This window comes from Syngnathus floridae, chromosome 12 (genome assembly GCF_059516105.1).
Source record: "Syngnathus floridae isolate MCC-2025c chromosome 12, RoL_Sflo_1.0, whole genome shotgun sequence".
Classification (NCBI taxonomy): Eukaryota; Metazoa; Chordata; class Actinopteri; order Syngnathiformes; family Syngnathidae; genus Syngnathus; species Syngnathus floridae.
Genome location: NC_142424.1, coordinates 5781154 through 5799751, shown reverse-complemented (window position 1 = coordinate 5799751; position 18598 = coordinate 5781154). Strand labels below are relative to the sequence as shown.

At 40.6% G+C, this 18598-nt stretch overlaps 4 protein-coding genes across 5 annotated transcripts; 1 reads left to right on the top strand and 3 right to left on the bottom strand.

Annotated features, from left to right (window-relative positions):
- The first annotated feature begins 703 nt into the window (after positions 1 to 703).
- cimip2b (ciliary microtubule inner protein 2B) lies at positions 704 to 3011 on the top strand. The gene is made up of 6 exons (XM_088392583.1): positions 704 to 820; positions 895 to 1052; positions 1468 to 1622; positions 2123 to 2255; positions 2334 to 2519; positions 2585 to 3011. Exons 1-6 carry the CDS (start codon positions 765 to 767, stop codon positions 2698 to 2700), a joined length of 804 nt encoding a protein of 267 aa, XP_088248709.1. The 5' UTR covers positions 704 to 764; the 3' UTR covers positions 2701 to 3011.
- Positions 2714 to 10316, bottom strand: LOC148389776 (uncharacterized). The gene is made up of 10 exons (XM_088392582.1): positions 10058 to 10316; positions 7542 to 8640; positions 7244 to 7442; positions 6377 to 7162; positions 5690 to 5766; positions 5174 to 5348; positions 4990 to 5095; positions 4860 to 4906; positions 4234 to 4747; positions 2714 to 3994 (listed from the first exon to the last, which is right to left on the bottom strand). The coding sequence occupies exons 1-10, from the start codon at positions 10072 to 10074 to the stop codon at positions 3910 to 3912; spliced, it is 3105 nt and encodes a 1034-aa protein (XP_088248708.1). The 5' UTR covers positions 10075 to 10316; the 3' UTR covers positions 2714 to 3909.
- A 740-nt stretch (positions 10317 to 11056) lies between these two features.
- LOC148389775 (liver-expressed antimicrobial peptide 2) lies at positions 11057 to 12109 on the bottom strand. 2 transcript variants are annotated; one of them, XM_088392481.1, is made up of 4 exons: positions 12011 to 12109; positions 11796 to 11925; positions 11592 to 11731; positions 11057 to 11469 (listed from the first exon to the last, which is right to left on the bottom strand). In XM_088392481.1, exons 2-4 carry the CDS (start codon positions 11859 to 11861, stop codon positions 11445 to 11447), a joined length of 231 nt encoding a protein of 76 aa, XP_088248607.1. In that variant the 5' UTR covers positions 11862 to 11925; positions 12011 to 12109; the 3' UTR covers positions 11057 to 11444. The 2 variants fall into 2 exon arrangements, with proteins under 2 accessions (XP_088248607.1, XP_088248605.1); XM_088392479.1 differs by having other exon boundaries at positions 11796 to 12109.
- Positions 12110 to 12258: 149 nt separating this feature from the next.
- Positions 12259 to 17800, bottom strand: scarb2c (scavenger receptor class B, member 2c). Its single transcript, XM_088392478.1, has 12 exons — positions 17571 to 17800; positions 16998 to 17155; positions 16489 to 16633; positions 16218 to 16409; positions 16039 to 16130; positions 15670 to 15789; positions 14852 to 15030; positions 14667 to 14785; positions 14076 to 14149; positions 13653 to 13704; positions 13409 to 13561; positions 12259 to 13272 (listed from the first exon to the last, which is right to left on the bottom strand). The coding sequence occupies exons 1-12, from the start codon at positions 17688 to 17690 to the stop codon at positions 13234 to 13236; spliced, it is 1443 nt and encodes a 480-aa protein (XP_088248604.1). The 5' UTR covers positions 17691 to 17800; the 3' UTR covers positions 12259 to 13233.
- Positions 17801 to 18598: the final 798 nt, after the last annotated feature.

The window sequence follows — 18598 nt, the reverse complement described above, 5'->3', positions numbered from 1 at the left end:
TAATTATTGCTGTCGGATTGAAACTGTATTTCACAACAGTGACAATGTCTGCGACGGGTGGAATGTGTAGAATGGACATTCCTATGTGCTGATATGATCTTGGCTCTCGACATCAAACACACGCACGCGTGCTCGCACGCACACACAGGCCTGTAGATTTTCACAATGTGAGTGATTGTTTTACTGAACATTTTTATCTCCATTCACCTATTAATGTAAACAAAAGATTTAACGGAAGATTATGGTTTCATAGTGGCCCTCACCTCCTTGTATATGTTGAGAAACTGACATTATGAACGACTTTATCTATTTATGTATGTATTTAGATGTTATTTATTGATGTATGTATATTTAATATTTTTATGTAATTATTTTTATCGATTATTAATTTATCCAGCCACCCTATTTATTTATTTATTTATTTATTTATTTATTTATTTATTTATGAGTTTCCATAAGTTTCCAAGCCTGCGTAATACTCCGTGCCCACCAACATTTGCCATTTCTACCACTAGAGGTCACTGTTCTGCATTAATTAATACTATCTCGCGTTAAGCCTTAATAATAAAAGCATATTGTGTACCTTGCAACCGACAAAACAAAATAACAAATATAAAATATAATAGTTTTAAACGTCTCTATTTGAACGGGAGAGTTTCTGACTTGTAACTCGGTTGCTGCTTTGTGGCTATTAGCAACCAAGCAAGGCAATACCTGAGCAACCAGTCAACAGTGCAGGTGACCCAGTGGTGAAGAGCACCAATATGGAGACAGAATTGAGCACGGGTCTTTTGGAGCAAGATCCACATTATATACCAGGGTGAGTACATCACAAGAATTACAATTATAGAAAAAATGATTATTTTTTTTGTAAGTGGTGCTGTGTGTTTTTAGCTACTCAGGTTATCGTCCACAGCTAAAGTTTAAAATGGGCAAGCCATACGGTCAGCTGGTGGCTGAACTGCGGAGCCCGGTCCTGCACTCGGGTTCCGACGGGAACATAAGAAGCATCCCTGAGAGACACGCTGGGCGAATCATGCCCGGTTACACTGGTAGATACAAAACTCATGACATTCTACATTTATATTAAAAATTAATATACATTGCTTTGCCCTCATTTCATCTATTTTCTGTTGAAATTAGAAAAGTAAAAATATGACTATAACTTACCTTTTTAACTGTAGGGACTTGGAGGTCAAAGGTCACCTCAAACCTGACGTGCAGCCTTTGTGAATGTGATCCCATTGAGGCGGAGCACAGTTTGTTTTGCTGCTCCGACAGCTTTTCTGTTAAAAAGACATGCGATGCTTTACAATCATTTCCAAGTAGATTGATTGTACAACGTGAAAAGTGGAAATTTGTCAACTTGTCAACTGAGCTTCCTAAATTGGAGTGATTTATTCGACACAATGACATATGAATGGAATTTTTTTTTTAACCTTACACTCACCTGTTTCTTGCCTCTAGGTTTTGTTCCCAAAAGGCAGCACTACATTGCCTCCAGCTTCGCGGAAACATGCCAGAGAGCATTTTCTGACTTTTACCGGGAGACATATGCAAATATTCAACGGGCGTCGGCAGATTCATCACTCGCTGTCAACTCCTCGCACCCGCAGTTGGAGGTTAAAACTTTACTTTCTCTCTGTTCTTTGACTGACTACATGACAAAATACACAGTTACACCTAATGAGATTCGAGACGAGTATTTTGACAGTTTTACGAAGCAGAACAGTTTCACGTTACTGTGGAAAGCAGGAACAATAGTGAACATTCAATTAACACACTGAAAAAAAAATATCAATTGAAATTTTTGGATTTAAAAAGAAAAATAACCATTCAGGTTAAAGGCAGATTTCCTTTTGTGTTTGATTAGCGTGTGCCTTCACGTGTACCTAATGAAGTGTCCGGTGAGTCTGTATTTAGCCATGTATTAGACATGCTTGAATCAGTTCCCCCCCTCATGCTGAATTATAAATGGAGGTGCTTAGTTTCAGGTCAGTGTAATGCCATCCACCTTGCTGAAAGTGAAGGCCACATAAATAGCAACATTTTCTCAGGAAAAAATCCCAATATTTTCTAAAAAAAAAGCCATATTTTGATAAGGCATGTTGTTCATTTTTAGGTCCGGAGGCCCACGGTGCCCCTAACCGCCATTTCAGACCAATTGGTGTCCTACAAACCCTTAAAGAGCTTCACCCCCATCCCTAAACCATATTTGTTGGACGATGGACACCCCTACAAGTACTACATGTCAGGTACGACATTTCTCAAAATGGTCATTCTTGAAAATGATTCCCCCCCACACACAAATTTTGGTTGGCATATTTTTGAAGGCTTCACCGGACATGTGCCGAAATCCCGCTTCCTCATCGGGAAAGGTTACCCCACGACCACTAACGAGGCCCTTGTCCAGTTCGGAAGGGAGCAGAGTGGCGGCGAATTCCCGCTGCCATCCATTTATGCAATCTATCCATCATGCCACAGGGGGGTGGCATCATCATTCACGGGTCACATACCAGGTTTGTATCACGGATTATCTTTCGCCGTGTCCAAAGTCTATTAACCCGTATCAACCATCCCACAGGGTACAAATTCATGTACGGGCACACCTTTGGCCAGCTTTCCAAGAAAGCTTTGGAGAAACGTGCCAGCAAGAAACCCCATCCCCCAAAATATTGTGAAGAAAAAAGATTTGAATAAGATGAGAAATCTATATATGCTACTGTTTTATTGATTTGATTGTCTTTGGACATTAAAGGACGTCATCATATCTCCATTCCATAGATTATTGCAGGCTATTGCGCAAGTCTCCATTTGTATATTTACATAACTTCTTTGAATAGCAGTCTATCAAAACAAGACAGTTTACAATATGGCTTACTACTTAGGATTTCACACATGTAAATCATCAGACCGTTTCCACCCGCCTTTAGAATTTATCTACAAAAACATAAATACAGTACCAGATTCGGCCATCTTCTTTTACTGTCGTACTAAATTTAAGTTTGCAATATCATGCAAATATGGAAGAAAAACATGCACAGGTTTCTCTTAAACAGTAACAAATATGTGTAAAAGCGAGTTACGAGGAATATTATGGCAACACTTAACACCAATATAAACAATAGTTTCATTAGACGATTACCCTGCTACGACGAGGAATCAAGTTGTTACATAAATGTCTGACTGAAATGTAGCGAAAGTAAATTTGTTAGCATTAGCATCAGCGCTTCCATTGAATGTATTCCAAAACTGGCCAACTGTAACTAATTTTGATTAGCACATCCATTCAAAGCAACTGAAGCATATCAAATAAATTATTCAAGTGTTGTGACAAAAAAATATTATTAAAGTATTAAAAAAAAATAGGTCCGCATTAATAATTCATTCATTTTTAGCATCTCTTCTTTTTCACGTTGTTTATATTGATTTTGCCTCATTCAAAAAGAACCTGACATAAATAAGAGATTAGATGACTGAGCTGTCTAAACAAGGAAATGGTTGACAGAAAAAAGCAACACTGAATCATAGTGAAGGCGTCTTGGTTGACATTAGTGTCATCACTTCCACTGATTCATGATTGTGACTAACCTTGACTGGTGAGTAATATGTCCTAAAGTCACATCATAGAGAAAATCCTGAAAATACTTGAATTTATGTTATGAGGTTTATCAGTCTACTTTCAACCTTTGAAAAGATATGACATAAAAACTGAATGAACTTTTTAATGACTGGGGCTTAGCTTGGATTTAAGTGCAGCCAATGTTTGCTGAGCGAGGCTGCCAAAGCTGTTAATCTTGTTATTCGTGTTCTCTGTGATTAGTGCGGCAGAGTGTTGTGTTCTTAACTGTAGACTGCACACCAGTTTTTGGTTTCCTTTTATGGAAATCGTCTTTCAGACTGACTGCCTCAAGGCTTCAATGACCTGATGGATTGAGTCAAGAGTCCAAGGTGTGATCTGTCCAGATGGAGCCACTGCGATGGACGATGGGACCTGGAAAAATGACAAAAGGGAGAAAAATAGATCAGGAAGGAACGTAATTTAAAAAAGGAAAAACAGTAGGAGCTTTATGTGTGAAAAAAAAAATGACACAATTTGGACAGCAGTTCTAAAGAATACCACTAGATGGCAATACCACTCAGCAGCCATCTTTTTATTCCTTTGTCATTATGTCAGGATTAAAAACCGTTTTTAATTTGAAGCGACCACTGAATCTCCATGCAAGGTCTTACCCCTTGATTTGACTTTGAGAAGTTGTCTGCAGCCTTCTGGAAGCATTGGAAGCCCCAAAAAGTTTGGCCCAGCGCAGGCCACCCGGGCCAGGTCTCTCAACCTGAGCACCATCAGTGGTTTCACTGTCTTTCATTTTCCCACCATCCATACTAACTAAGGGTCCACCATCAAGGGAATCTTCCACCACACCTTCTCCAGAGTTCCTCCATTCTGGATCAGAAGCTAAAACCACCTGTCTCCTGTTAATCTGCATCACTTCACTTGTCTTCATTTTAAAAGATGCATTCTGAGAATTATCTTCAGTCTGGTGGCCTGAAAATCCTGCGAAGAGCGGAGTAAGGGAAACGCATGCTTGTCCGTTTTGTAACAACCTGGGCTCCAGCAGTAAGTCGAGGTCGAAGGGCAAGACGGAAAGAGGCTGCAGGAGAAGCAGAAGCTCCTGAAATAAAGGCCGACATCGACCTAGTGACATGGACAGGAAGCCCCAACCGTGGTAGTGGGAAGTCACCACATCTGTGCAGACGGGGAGAACGTGGCTCATCAAAATGATATGTTAGGCTTTGGTATTTACATTTTATTTAACATCTTAAACAAATATAATGTCGAACATTGAATGTAGACTCACTTCTTTGACTGTAGAGGTGACTGAGCCAGAATTCCAAAGCTCTCAAGCTGAAAAATGTTAAAGGGCCTTTGTTAGTGTGCATCTCAAGCATTAGAATAAATAAAAAAAAAAAGAAGATATACAAACTAACTTCAGCAAACCCATGATGAAGGCCTTCAGCCTCATACTGTGGCTGTTAAGCTGCGGACACTTGATGATTTTGCAGACCAGGCTGTGGAGAACCTTGGTGGGTGGACCTATTGTACCAAGGTGAATTAAAAAAAATAGTAAGATTAAAAAAAAAAAGAAAAAATCTCATTCTAAGTCATACATACCAGCTTTGGTAGAGACTTCCACTACGGTCCAGGAAGAGTTACGACGCTGACCAATGATAAGGTCTAATTTGTGATCTCTGAGGCCATCTTCTAGAATATTCTGGATGGCTGGACACAGGTGATCCAGAACCAGACTGGCCATCATGGCACTGAGATAGCTGTTACCTAAACGCATCTGTGATGCAAACAAAATGAACCAGAAATAATTGTTCTGAACTCGTGTTTCCGCACCTCATGTTGCGGAAAAAGGAATGACTGGAGCAGCTCAACTTTCCAACTTTCCTCAATTCAAAGTTAAAATGAATCTTTGACGTCTATATCCGTCAATGGTAGTGAATGAGTTGAACAGCAAACTATTTGAAACTATATCCAACCAGGTATCGCACTCCATTTGACCTCATCTGCTTTAAGATGTGATTAATCAGCAATCGAGTCCACACAATCGATTAATCAGCAATCGGGAAACCTCCAAAAACTTATTTCATTCGTGTGTTTGAATGCAAACCTCAGATCTACCTTTTCTTCTGGATCTCTGCTGTTGCCAAAATGAGCTATGATGAGGTCCACAGCCCTGCTTACAGACCTTAGCAAACCTGCACACAAAGATCAATATGCTGAATCTTTGACCTTTGACCTAAAATCACATATACTCGTGTAGAAATACTCGAGTAAAGCGCAGATATTAGTTTCCTCCCCACTAACTGGGTCATCATATAAAAGTGAGAATTGCTCTTCTCCTCTACAGCACACTGGCTCATCCCCGCAAATGTCACGGTGAATTCTTTATGCATGCCGACGCCGCCTCCAGGGGGCCACGTCGTACCGACGCCGGGCGCATCGCAGACACCGCAAACCTCCGCCGATTCGCTAGCCTCTGATTTCAATCATTAAGGATTGGAAGTGGCTCTAAAAGAAAAACGATGATGCAGGTCATAAATCATTAGTGCCGTTTGCGCTGCATCATTCCTGCGCTCCCACATAGGCCGGCGAGCAGATGGCTCAGCCAATCACGGGCAGGGAGAGTTAAAAATAGGTCATGTGTGAGAGGAAGCCCCTTAAGGGCATTGAGGGAGCCACTGAAGCAAAGTGCTTTTGCCCTGCTCCTCTTCACTCGAGCTTCTCGTCGAACAGATGAGCAAAATAAAAAATTCCAGCTAATTTTGACTCCATTTCAATCCATGTCACATTTCGATATGGTCTCACCTCTTCTCTGGAGATGACTGATGGACAGAGACTCATAAGAAGTGTCAGGCGAGAGATCCGTCGGGGCCCTGTCGCTCAGGAGCAGAGGTTCATCACGTTGGGTTTGCCGATGTTGCCGAGCAGGATCAGCGAATGAGAGCAGGGAACCCAAAGATGAAAGAGGGCCCATGGAGGAGAAGGTAGCTGTGAAACTAAAGCCTTGAGCTTGAGGGCTCTGTGGGAGAGGCGTTGCTTGATAAGGGTTGTTGGTTTGGGCGATGGAATCAGAGAAGATGGACTCAAAGAAGTCCTGGTCGTGGGACTGAGCGGGACTTTGGTGATTCTCCTTGGGGGTTGTGAGGCTTATGAGATCCTGGTAGGTTGGAATTCGCATAAACTTGGGCTGACAGTGAGCTGATAACAATTCTGGACCAGTTTGTGGGCTGGTTCTGTTCTGATTGAGCTTTGAGTCAGTCTGAGTGATTGTTTTGGAGGTTCTAGGACTACGCTGGCCCGGAAAGTATATATTTCTGCGGTTGATGCCACCTGGGCTTGGAGTACAAGTGGAACAGGTGTCAGAGCTGGAACACGCCTCCATGAAGATAGATGAATTTGCTGATGACAGCTTTGGATTCGGCTTGAAGCCCAGCTGGGACTTCTTGTTGGTTTTTTGTTTTATATATTGTTCAACTAGACAACCCAGTTGCTGGGCCTTGGTGGAACCATTGTCACTGGGACCAAGCACCATGGGCTGGATTGGTAGAGATGTTGGCCTCTGTGGTTTGATGGAGCACATCAAACTTGTACCTGAATAAAAGCAACAAAAACACAAATTCTTGTTAGCATTTTTTTTTTCATATACTCCAAAAAATTCAAAACTATTCTTACATTGTTCCTGGTTTGATGACAAATGTTCCTGGGTGCTTGTCTGATTTGTGACCTGGCACGAACAGCTATGGTTGAAACAAAGAAAACATGGCAAGTGGCATCGGTTCTGGAAGTGCTTCTTCACCCCTGAGGAGGATTTCTCGTTGGAAGTGCTGGCAAGCTGAAAATCCGGATCCAAAGAATCTTCTCTCTGTTGATCCTGAGAAGGAATAGAGAGGTTCTGACGTCAAGGTCATGGATCTGGATGGAAAGCTTATCTACGATTTTACACTCGATAGAGATAATGAAGAACCCTTACGTCAATTGCCGTATGTTCTTGTCCACTTGTCTTCGGCCCGACAAAGTGGATCTCGGGGCTGCTGACGCTCTCATCATCAAGACAGCCGGCAATGTTGGACCAAGTTGCGTTGGGTGAAAGATCACAAGTCACGAGTTTGTAGTATGTCTGATTCGTCCCGGTGACCAGTGCGGCTTGGGTAGCCAAGTCGGACACCTCGAGAGAAGATCGATGCTCGTATGGGGGACGGTTTGAGTCGAGATCTTGAGTTGACCAGCGAGATGTAAAAAGCTCCTCTTCTAGGGGACTGGCATCGCGTTCGTTCGGAAGAGGTCGGAGGTTGAGGAATATGGAACCCTCGGGGGATGGAGATGGGCGAACCGCCGGGCCGCTGAGGTCGTGAGGCACGGCGGGGTTGTTGCTGTGGTTGTACATGGTGCCGAAGTTCACCAGGACCCCATCGGAGCTCCCGCAAGACGAGTCACTGGCATAACTATTGCGGAACATCTCTGAGGGAGACTCGTGTTTGTTGTGAGCTTGAAGTATGCCGTCATGGCCCCAGTCCATGTTCCTGTGGGTCGCATCATCTTCATCATCATCAGTGCTGTTGTGCCAGTTGGTAGTCCCGTGCAACACAAAAGATGAATCCTCAAGGTATTTGTGAAGGTTGTCTCCATCGCTGTCCTCGTCGTCCTCATCCAGGTCCGGATTGGGAAGGAACGAGTTATGCGAGTGCAGACTTCCTCTTGCTCGTTCCTTTTTAGTTTCTTCTGGCGATGAGGCGGAGATGCAATCGCTGGTGGCATCCTCTTCCTCCTCCTCGCCTCGATCCTCGTTGAGGCTACCAAAACTATTGGAAAACTGCTTCTGATGAATAGCGATGGGATGCTCCTGGTTGATCTTGTCTTGCTCTGGGAGGGACGCCGCCCGGGGCAGACCCGAGAAACCGGGCCTCCTGGCTGAGCCGCAAAGGGCCTGGACGGGAAGTTGCCAGGCGGGAAGTGGAAGCAGCGGGAAATGGCACGCAACCAGCGTGTCCCCCGAGACACTGGATGCACCAATCATACTGGTGAACTTTGATCTGTCATATCCAATCTCCTCATGTTGTGGAAATAAAATCCTGCAAGTAGAGAACAGACTTATTGATCATGTATGACAAATAAATTCTATTCTTTTTTTTTTTTTACAATTAATAGTGAAAGTGAAAAGTTGCTTGCGGCATTTTCCTTCGGCCTTTTCCTCGCTACGCACTTGACTTGTGATGATTCAGAGAAACAATGAGATGCACTCTGCTGCAAAAAGCATTTTGAGTGTGCAACATGAGAAGCAGTGCAGGGAGTTTCCTCTTCGGAGAAACAATCACAGCAGCCCAATAAAGTAGGAAGGGATGAGGAATTATTACCATGCTAAATGCTATGCTTTGTTGTGCTCACTACCTTGAATGAAAAAAATATTTTGTTTTAAGCTTGATCCAATCCTAGTGGTTCTGTCTTCCACTTTTCTCAGCCCGTGTAAGTAGGTCAGCAGCACTGCAGACAAGCACTGCCGGCATTGCTATGAGGAAAAGCGTGTTCACGCACACGTTCAAACACGCGATAAAACAACATGTTATGTTGTGCTTTGAAAACTGACACAAATCAATGTTTGCCCCACAAGAAGATTTCACACGGTAAAGCTATATGGGGAAAAATGCTTCATAATCAGAGGTGTTTTTATATTAAGAAATCATTTTTATTCAATTGAATATTATAAAAATATCAACACATTAGGAAAAATGTAATCCGTGTAATTTAATTGTATTTTATTTTCAATATATTTTTTGTTTTAATATTTTTTCAGTAGCACATATTACTTGGGTTGTATCAAATGTTTCTACAAACCATCTGTATCCAGATACATTTTTTTTTTCCCAGTGTGTGTCACCCATACAACACAGTTTAAATGACACTCTAATTTGAACCGCTGCTCTGCATCAACTATAAATCCGTATTGGGAAACTGGGTTAATCTGCTGCTTTGGTGGCAAAATTCACAACAACAAAAATAATCTGTTGTTTGTTTTTTGAGAAGCGTGAGGAGGAAATACGACACATCGGATCACAGAAGAAATATGGATTTTGGTACACTAATTTGCAAATAAATAAATAGATAATAAATGGAGCAAATATGTGTGACTTCTTCCTGTAAAGTGATCATTTTGAAGATTTATAAACCAAAGTATTGAGGCTATTACACTAACTGGAAGCAATTCCACATCTTCTCGTGAAGACTCGTTTATATTAATCCGTGGGTATTCTAATGATGCACCTTAAAATTTTCCATTCTAGATCATCATGCATGCAAGATAGGTTCTTCCACACCAAACTCACCCAGGACAAATTAAGTGACCCTTGATTGATTAATCACTGTCTAAATATTTTTGTTCAACAGTGTCTGATCAGTTTTGGAGAAATGTATGCCTGTGGTGGTGCCATGCACATACACAACATTCGACAACTGACTTGAGAACAAACAAGCATTGAGATATTGTTTACTTACAAAGAGCCGTCAGTCATGAGTCACCTCCATCCTCTTCTATTAGGGTCACTTTCATGTCTTAGCATTAAAATAAAAAAATGCAGCTTCTGTCCTACATTACTTTGCATGCAAATTAAAATTGCGTGAGTTATGATGGGAGGTTTGTCTGTAGGTTTAATAATCGAATGTAAAATGGTACCGAGCTTGCATCGCCAAGGTCCGGACGGACCCCCATGCCGAAGCTCCGGCAGCACGACCAGCCAGCTGGAGCAACTGTGACGTCACGAGCCTGTCAACCAATGAGGAAAGAGGGAATGCAGTATCCAAGACACAGTGGGGGGACAACATGAAAATGGGACTACAGTATATTAAATAAATACTAAATAGGAATGTATCTAGTATTACCAATTACTACAATTTATACTTAATTTAATTACTACTACAAAATACATAGCATACACATTAATATTTCTAATTAAAAAAAAACTACAAAAAAATGAATACCACACAGTAAAAAATACAACAAAGTTACTCAAGGTTAGGCTCACAAATTATTTTTACGTTCTCAAAATTATTAAAAGTATTTTTTGTATGTATAACTTTCATATCAACCCGCATTTTGGAGTTCCTAAACAAAAAATAAAAAAACAAAAACAGGCAAAGACTGCTCCCTAGTGGCAAGAAACTAGATTTTTTTTGGAGGGGGGGGAGACTTTTGAACACCATATTAGATACACATGCACAGTGTAATAGCATGGGGCGTTTTTGTCCTTGTTATGTAATCATAACCACATTATGTTACACTTACATAATGTACGTGTACATTACCATCAATTTAATCAATTTAGTGTTGTCAACCATTAATTAAAATACTTTTATGAAATCACATTAGATCATGCAAGTGTGAATATTATGGATAGTGAGCCTGCCCCCCACTCCTAAATTTACTGCAATTGACAAAATAAAACATTAAGTACATTTAGAACTGGTCTGTTTCTTGTCTAATCACAAAAATAGGCATTTGGACTACAATGTTTATTTTGGAATTATGTTAAAATCTTTACAAAACGTGATCAAATTGTAATCTATTGACATTAATGTTACATTATGTACATATATAAATAAAAGGACAAGTCTTAAATGTTGCATTGGTGTGTATATTTGACCAATAAACAGATTTAAAGAGTACACAGACACATTTAGAGTTTTTTACAGCTTTGTTTTGTAGCTATGCAGAGACTTACTTGAAGTAATTTCATCATAAACAAAGAGCTGGTAGCCGAGTCTTCATTTCAACATTCCAATTATGCAATGTAGTCATGTTGTTTTTAGTTGATTTGATCCATGAACAAGCAGCTTGTTGTGCCAACAGCGGCCCTGATGGAATTGTTTGTGTTCTTCAGGGGAATTACCAGAAAGCGCAAATGTTTCTCCTGTAAAGACATAATTTGTCATAGCGTCACACATACAATGTAAAAACAATCATAATACAATCATTTGCCCAGTCTTTTTTTTTCATTATTATTTTGGTACCAGTTTGCCTGATGTCCAATACCTGCAGTTTTTAGTTGCACACTCCACATGATCCCTGCAGCTAGCGCCCACCGCTTTCATAGAGTTCCATCGCCACAGCAAAGATCTCTTGGTCCTATGGACCAAGCCAATCCAGTCTTCAGGCACAGGTGCCGAATCCACCTGCACCAAAACCACAAAATATGACCATGATCCAAAACACAATCATCAACCAATGTTAACTTACCTGCGAGCTGCACAGGAGTGCCAGAATCAGAGAGCAAACAAGAACCTTGTACACGAGAGTCCTCATGGTGCTAAATGTCCCGATGCAGTGTGGCTCCGATTAAAAAGGCTTTAATTAGGTTAAGGAGGAGCTACGGTGAAAAATGGCTTCCGTTATTAGATGCCTGCGAGCAGGCGGGTGCACTTATCAGTATTTACTGCAAAGTAGTCTTTAACCTGTGGATTGAGGACAACTCCACGTGTGTCTCACACACTCAGAAGACGTAACCACAACTACGCAGAAAACAAAAAAATGTATTTTCACTTTCAAAAAATTAGAAGTCACCACACTTTATTCCACTTTAACCATCAAGGCTAAACTGCAAAATTGTATATCATAACAATAAAATGGATTCTTCTTTGTGGCAAATTTCCTATAAGCATACTGAGTACCATCACAAGCATAAATTTGATTGACAGCATACTATTGTGAAGCACAACAACTTTATTATTGAACTCTGCTTTACGGCAAATGACAAATTCTTTAATAGGCGGACCTAATGAGCTGACATAGCCGCATGTAAACACATTTCTCTTTTCCGACTAACTGCACAAAAAACACGACAACACTATGATGACAGCTGCGAGTGGTTATTTATCATTTGTGTTATTCAGTAACTTAATTCATGCAGTCCAGTTGAAAAGATACTAATACTACTAGAACACAGGTGTCAAACTTAAGGCCCGGGGCCGGATATGGCCCGCCACATCATTTTATGTGGACCGCAAAGACAAATTATGCATCAATGTGTCATTATTAAAATTGCAAATTGTGTTCAGTTTTAAAAATTATCTTTTTAAAATATCATAATGGCCCTCCGAAGGAAACTATGACGACAATGCGGCACGAGACATAAATGAGTTTGACACCCCTGTGAACAGTCAGGCAAAATTTCTAGCAGTATTTTTAGCGGCATTTCTAGCAGTGAGCTAGCAAAAAAGTTAACAACAACCAAGATGGTTGTAACATTTCATCAAGGGGATTTGGGCGGACTGGGGATTTGGAATTAGGGGAAAACAAACAAACAAAAGCTTCCCTTTATGTTGTTAGTGTGCAATATTATTATTCCAGGATCACTGAACTGTAGTTCACTTGCCATTTTATGTGCATTAAAAAATATTTTTTTTAACGCAGTTTGATGGCTAGCACTCACTTTGTGGGGTGGCAGTTCTAACACTTGACTGTAAAAAGTCTCCATTGCAGAAGTGAGTAGGCTCAAGTTAAAAAATAAAAATACACGTCGTCATTAAGATTGCACGGAGGTTCGATTAGTTCAGTAGTTCTCGGTTGAGTCGACCGAGAATAACACAAAAGCAAACCTGATAAGATGCCGATTCACGGAACACTTGGGTTAGGTACGATGGGAAAACCTGTCGCTGTGCTGCCTGCCACTTCCTGTTTATGACGCAAGTAGCGGCTGCCGTTCTGCAGGGGTACTCTGAAAAAAAAAATCCTTCTTATTATTAATCTACTCACAAGCTGTACTTTTTTTTTTTGACAATGCATATTTAAATTAAGGACAAAATATATATGTTTTTTTTATTCAAGCGATCAAGTGTGAGTGAGTGAGTCACCTCGGGCATCTTGTGGCGACACACCAGGAGCATGAAGACTCCGCCCAGGAGGATGCCAATCCCCATCAGTATGAAAGGAATGTTTATCAGCACGTTCTGCTCCATCAGCACGGCGTTCAGCTTGGCCACCGATGAATCATCGATGACGACGCTCTGAGGACGCCACGAGGGTTACAGGTGGGGATCGTTTTGACTTCTCTGACCTTTTGTCAGTATTATGATACGCTCAGGTGTGTGTGTTTACCTCATTCAGGTGGAGGACAGGGAAGATCACCGAGTTTACGTTTCCTGTTTGGCTGAGAAATCAGGAAAAAAAAATACACTTTTATGTAGTGCTTGTCTAGATATATAGTAGCACACAAATACACTTTACAAGAGGAAGTTAACAAGATAAATAGCTGCTCATTATTATTTTATTATTGCAATAATTATCAAAATTTTAGAATTTAAGATTCTATGTGAAGGCATATTATGCTATTTCTCATACATCACGATCTTTATCTTTGTTTGCTTCAAGCTAAACACTAATGGAACAAAGTCCATTCATAATGATGATGCTGGCATTAGAATTACTGGCAAGCTCTCCTTACATGTGTCCAGAAAATGATCAAGTGCTAATAAAAACAGAAAAGACAAAAACGACAAAGCATGCGTTCGACTTGCTCACCTGAATCTGTCCATTTTCTCCACAAAGACGTTGACCTGGAGACGTTTGGCAGCTTGCAGGACGACTCCGGTGAGCTGCAAAATATCAGTTCGTCTGTCACACATATCTTTTTTTTTTTTTTTTTTTGAGTGCAAGTAAAATAAATAAATAAAATAAATGCATGAATAAATATTTAAACAGCTGACAGCTGTATACTGGAATTTGGACAAATAAAGCAATATCTTATCTGATCTTATTCTGGGCCCTCAGAATTATTCTGCAAATACTTTCAGCAAAAGTGCATCCCCACAATCGAGCATTCATCTAAAATACTTTCCTTCAATTATGTTTCAACTTAATTTGTGAACTACACAAACAGTAGAGCTGCTTTAGGGTGCAACCTGCTAAGTTCGTATCAAAGTTCAGAGGGCCAACGCAAAGTTTACGTGGCGGCACGTTTAATTATTGCTAACTTTATTGTCGTAAAGGACAATAAACTCTTGACATAAGAGCTACTGGATTATCTACAGTACAAGCAACCATCCACTCTCACATTCACAGTGAACCAGGAAACTTTAGAAATGAGTGTGTAAAGGGAAGTTTATGTCGAACCGGATTGATATCGATAAAGGTTTGGTGATACTCCTTCTTGGGTCTCATGCCGAATACGGCCTGCACAAATTTCTCATCGCCCTGGTAGAAGTGCGGCGAGGACATGATGATGGGAGCACCTGAACACAGCGCAAGATAAACCGGTTATCAAGGAAATGGGATTTAAAAAAAAAAAATTCCCCCACCTTGTTTGCACGGCGCGACGTTAAGGACGCCCGAGCCGAGGCAGTTGCCGGCGGGGACGCAGAAGCCCGTGTTGGATGGGTTCACCGAGGAGTTGGCGAAAACCTGGCTGGGGGGAGTGAAGCGATAGCCGGGGATTCGTTTCACCGTCACGTCCTTCTCAAACACAGCGTACAAAGACCTGAGAGAGAGGATGACATTTATGAATGTAGCTCAGTTCTAATCAAACTTTTAAGGTTATTATTAGATGCTTACAAAAAAAACAAACTTGGATGAAGAAAATGTGTGTGAGCATAAATCACCCATCAAGAAATGTTTAATTCATTTGTTTCACATAATTTAACATGAAACAGAAAATAACTTCGACCCCCCCTCCCAAGATCAAAATTGGTACAGTCCGCTCCTCTTAAGTCATCCTCTATGAACAAGTAGCCCGAAAACATACAATGTTTACATTTTTCTTCACCTTTGTATTTCGCTGAATCTTATCGGATTCCTCTTTGAAATTGCTCGTTTAGGAATCTCAGTAAGAAGCACACAGGAATGGTTTTAGAGAATGTTACATAAGCAATACGCAAACAAGGCTCACATTCAAGCAGTTAACGAGCCAGGCCAAATCTGTAATGATTAACTTTGTATATTGCAGAAGGAGACTTTTCCAAACTAAAATCCAAACAGAAAGATAAGACGAGGGAAGAGACGACTTTGAGATGCATCAGTCATCTGACACTTGATCTTCACGTACATTGTTGCTTTGAGGATTTTCGACTAAAAGTCACCCAAAATAGTAATTAAAGTGCAACAGTGTTGTCTGAGTCACCTGCACAGGTCCGAGGAGAACATGTAGAGTATTTCATCCTTAGTGACGACAGGATGGAAAGAGGCGCCGTTGGTTCCGTTGATCATGTTGCACTCATCAGACGTCCACCAATTCAGCGAGCTGCAGGCATAAATAAACATTTTGGATCTACATTTGTATTTGTTCATGGAGTTTTTAGGTTCAAGAAAGAACACGTAGATGACTCGTTTAGAAAACAAATCTCTAATCTTGAAACCAGACATTGATTTTAACTTCACACCAATCGAACGAGGATTCGTAACACTGATACGAGTCATTTGATTCAATCAAATAGTCACTGATTGGATGTAAATGAGTCATGGTAGAAGTATGTTGAGTGGGCACAAAAACCTTTGATTGTTCCAAGTATCTACTCGAGCAAAGTCTTTGTAGTCCTGCTGGCCTGTGAGGAACACATAGTCTCCATCATTGCTGGCGTTGCTCTAGAATCACATCGCAAAAGGTGTCAAGAAAACACACAAAATAAATGAAACACTTGATTAGTTTTCATGATGTAAATCCTCATCAACCTTATAGAAGAGTCCAAAATTAGGATCTATGTCAGGTTTGAAAGTGTTAATGAATTTCAGGAGAGGGTCTTCGTATTTCCACAGGAGCTCTCCCACAGTCCGAGTGGTAAACAGGCCTATTTGTTTTTCCTTCATGTATGCCGAGATCACGTTGGCAAAAAGAGCGTCATCCTTGAAGCGCTCCATCACCGTCTAAGCAGAGACATAACAGTGATTTTTTTTTTTTCATTTTGATTGCAGTTTGTGAGCAAAAGTGTCAAGGGACGCTCACCATGGCAGGGATGCTGATAGTCCTGATGAGGTCACTCTCCGGACCCCGTGACATGTTGGGTTGGAATATGTATGTTTTTGTGTTGACCGCTGCAACTTTAGTGTCATTATCCTGAAAGGTGACTTCTTCCATAGGTCGGTACTCTCTGGGTTAAACAAAAAGAAGTGGGTTACAGACACGTCTCAACCGGTTACACATGAAACAAAAACAAAAGAAGCAATTATTTTGGGATATTTCATTTTGAGTCAGAACAAGCTGACAAAATTGTGTTATCAAAATGCAACCACTGAAACAGTTTGTGTATTCACATTTTTGCTGGTTAAATGCTTAAACCATTTGTACTTAATGTAATTCTGAGCAATTTAATGAGTTTAAGAACTATATGAAACAGACTGACAAAGATTTGTAGTAAAAGATATAATAAACTTCCATTTCTACCAATTAAGTGACAGTCTTCAATACTGTCTACTGGTGCCCTGTATTATGTTGTGCATTTTTTCCACTCTCACCTGTAAGTGTATGGTCCAATCTCCAGCACAGCAGGCCGGTCTCCATCCAGCACCTCCAATGGATTGGTCAGGTTGAAAAAATAAAACTGCATGTAGATCGGTGCCGGTGGATCCGCCCAAGCATCGAAGGCATCAGTGCCATTCTTCAACACGATTTCCTTTTAGGGTGGGGCGCACAGAATGACGTTCAAATTTGATTGAGAAAATGTGACGTTTCATTAAAAAAACAAAAGGAAAAAAAAGAATCAGATTCTGATTTTTTTGGGCCAAGTGGGAAAGAACACAGGAGGAATTTGACTACAGTTGTGTGGGCCACATTAGTACAACAGCAACAAAGGTCACTGTAACAAAAAGGACATTTTGAGATGCTGAGCAAGCCAAAATGGTATCACATGGGTATGGCAGTACTTCACAACAAAAATAGGCCAGCGGAGGATTAAACAACCAAGGCGCTATTTTGAGTTATAAATTTTACCACACCGGGATCATCATTTGCGTCACATTTGATATTACGCAATTACCATAGTCGCATGGCTCCTAAAATATCAAAAGATGCTGTTCGTGATCGCTTACCTTTTCGGCCACGGAGTCCACTAGTTTGGGAAAAACACTAGACAATGTCAGCGCGATGCCCAGAAGGAGAATTAAAAACGAAAATAATCCGCACATATAAATAAAACACGATTTAAACATGATCGGGCCGCACTGGGTGGCGTCTGGCGGTGACAAGTGGCGCTAAATATGACGAACGCCACTGAAAGTATTTGTTTTGATATATCCGGAAGTCGCTCGGACACCAAAGAGTAATACCACAATGAAATAATGCACTGCTACGACTTCCTGTTTCTTCGACAGTCAAACAAACAATTTTTACAACTGCAAAAGTTGCTGTGTTTGACACAACGTTTTTATACATATATTCTGCTTGCTTGTGCTAATATTTTCGACCTTTTTGATTATTACTTTTCGCAATCAAGTGCCGACAAACTAGTGTTTCTGGATTCACCTAAAGTCTAGTCATCTTTTAGATTAAACATTCATACAATCCGTCAATCGTATTTTCAATCTGTCATTTTATAGCGAAACAGTTTAATGATTTAATATCCTTATATATTTTAATTTGAAATCTTTGTCACAAAACTCAAGGCGGACGGAAGCAATCAGTCCCTTCACAATGTGTGCAGCAAAAGCTTTCCACAATTTTCCTGACTTCTGTTCAAAATTAGTCACCCATCATAAAAATAATAGTCAAATTTAGGGTGAAGCATTACAATTGCCTCGAAGAATGTACATGACCCGAATCAGATGTGTTGCAGCAGACGCACTGACTAAAACAGCCACAAGAGGTCAGTGTCTTTCTTTCAAAAGACCGTGAGAACCGTGTTGATGTCCGTCACTCAACAGTTATAACCAGCTCTATAAGAATAATTTAGATTATGACAGAATGCGTTAGAAGAAGAAAAATACATCATTTTCCGCTGCAAATTACAGTTAAATTACAGTATTTGTATTTGGGAGTTCTCTCCTTCTCCTTTTAATGATATATTTACACTCAAAACACATTCCTATTTGCTTTTGTCTGACAAATTGTAAGGTTGCAA

Coding starts and splice junctions, on each gene's coding strand:
- cimip2b (XM_088392583.1), top strand. CDS start 765: ATGGAGACAGAATTGAGCACGGGTCTTTTGGAGCAAGATCCACATTAT. Junction 821..894: donor GATCCACATTATATACCAGG/GTGAGTACATCA, acceptor GTGTGTTTTTAG/CTACTCAGGTTATCGTCCAC. Junction 1,053..1,467: donor AATCATGCCCGGTTACACTG/GTAGATACAAAA, acceptor TCTTGCCTCTAG/GTTTTGTTCCCAAAAGGCAG.
- scarb2c (XM_088392478.1), bottom strand. CDS start 17,690: ATGTTTAAATCGTGTTTTATTTATATGTGCGGATTATTTTCGTTTTTA. Junction 16,634..16,997: donor ATTGGACCATACACTTACAG/GTGAGAGTGGAA, acceptor TGTTTAACCCAG/AGAGTACCGACCTATGGAAG. Junction 16,131..16,217: donor ATTTTGGACTCTTCTATAAG/GTTGATGAGGAT, acceptor ATGTGATTCTAG/AGCAACGCCAGCAATGATGG.
- LOC148389776 (XM_088392582.1), bottom strand. Junction 7,443..7,541: donor AAGAACATACGGCAATTGAC/GTAAGGGTTCTT, acceptor ATTCCTTCTCAG/GATCAACAGAGAGAAGATTC. Junction 4,748..4,859: donor TCACCTCTACAGTCAAAGAA/GTGAGTCTACAT, acceptor CCGTCTGCACAG/ATGTGGTGACTTCCCACTAC.
- LOC148389775 (XM_088392479.1), bottom strand. CDS start 11,861: ATGAGGACTCTCGTGTACAAGGTTCTTGTTTGCTCTCTGATTCTGGCA. Junction 11,732..11,795: donor CACTCCTGTGCAGCTCGCAG/GTAAGTTAACAT, acceptor GTTTTGGTGCAG/GTGGATTCGGCACCTGTGCC. Junction 11,470..11,591: donor TGTGCAACTAAAAACTGCAG/GTATTGGACATC, acceptor ATGTCTTTACAG/GAGAAACATTTGCGCTTTCT.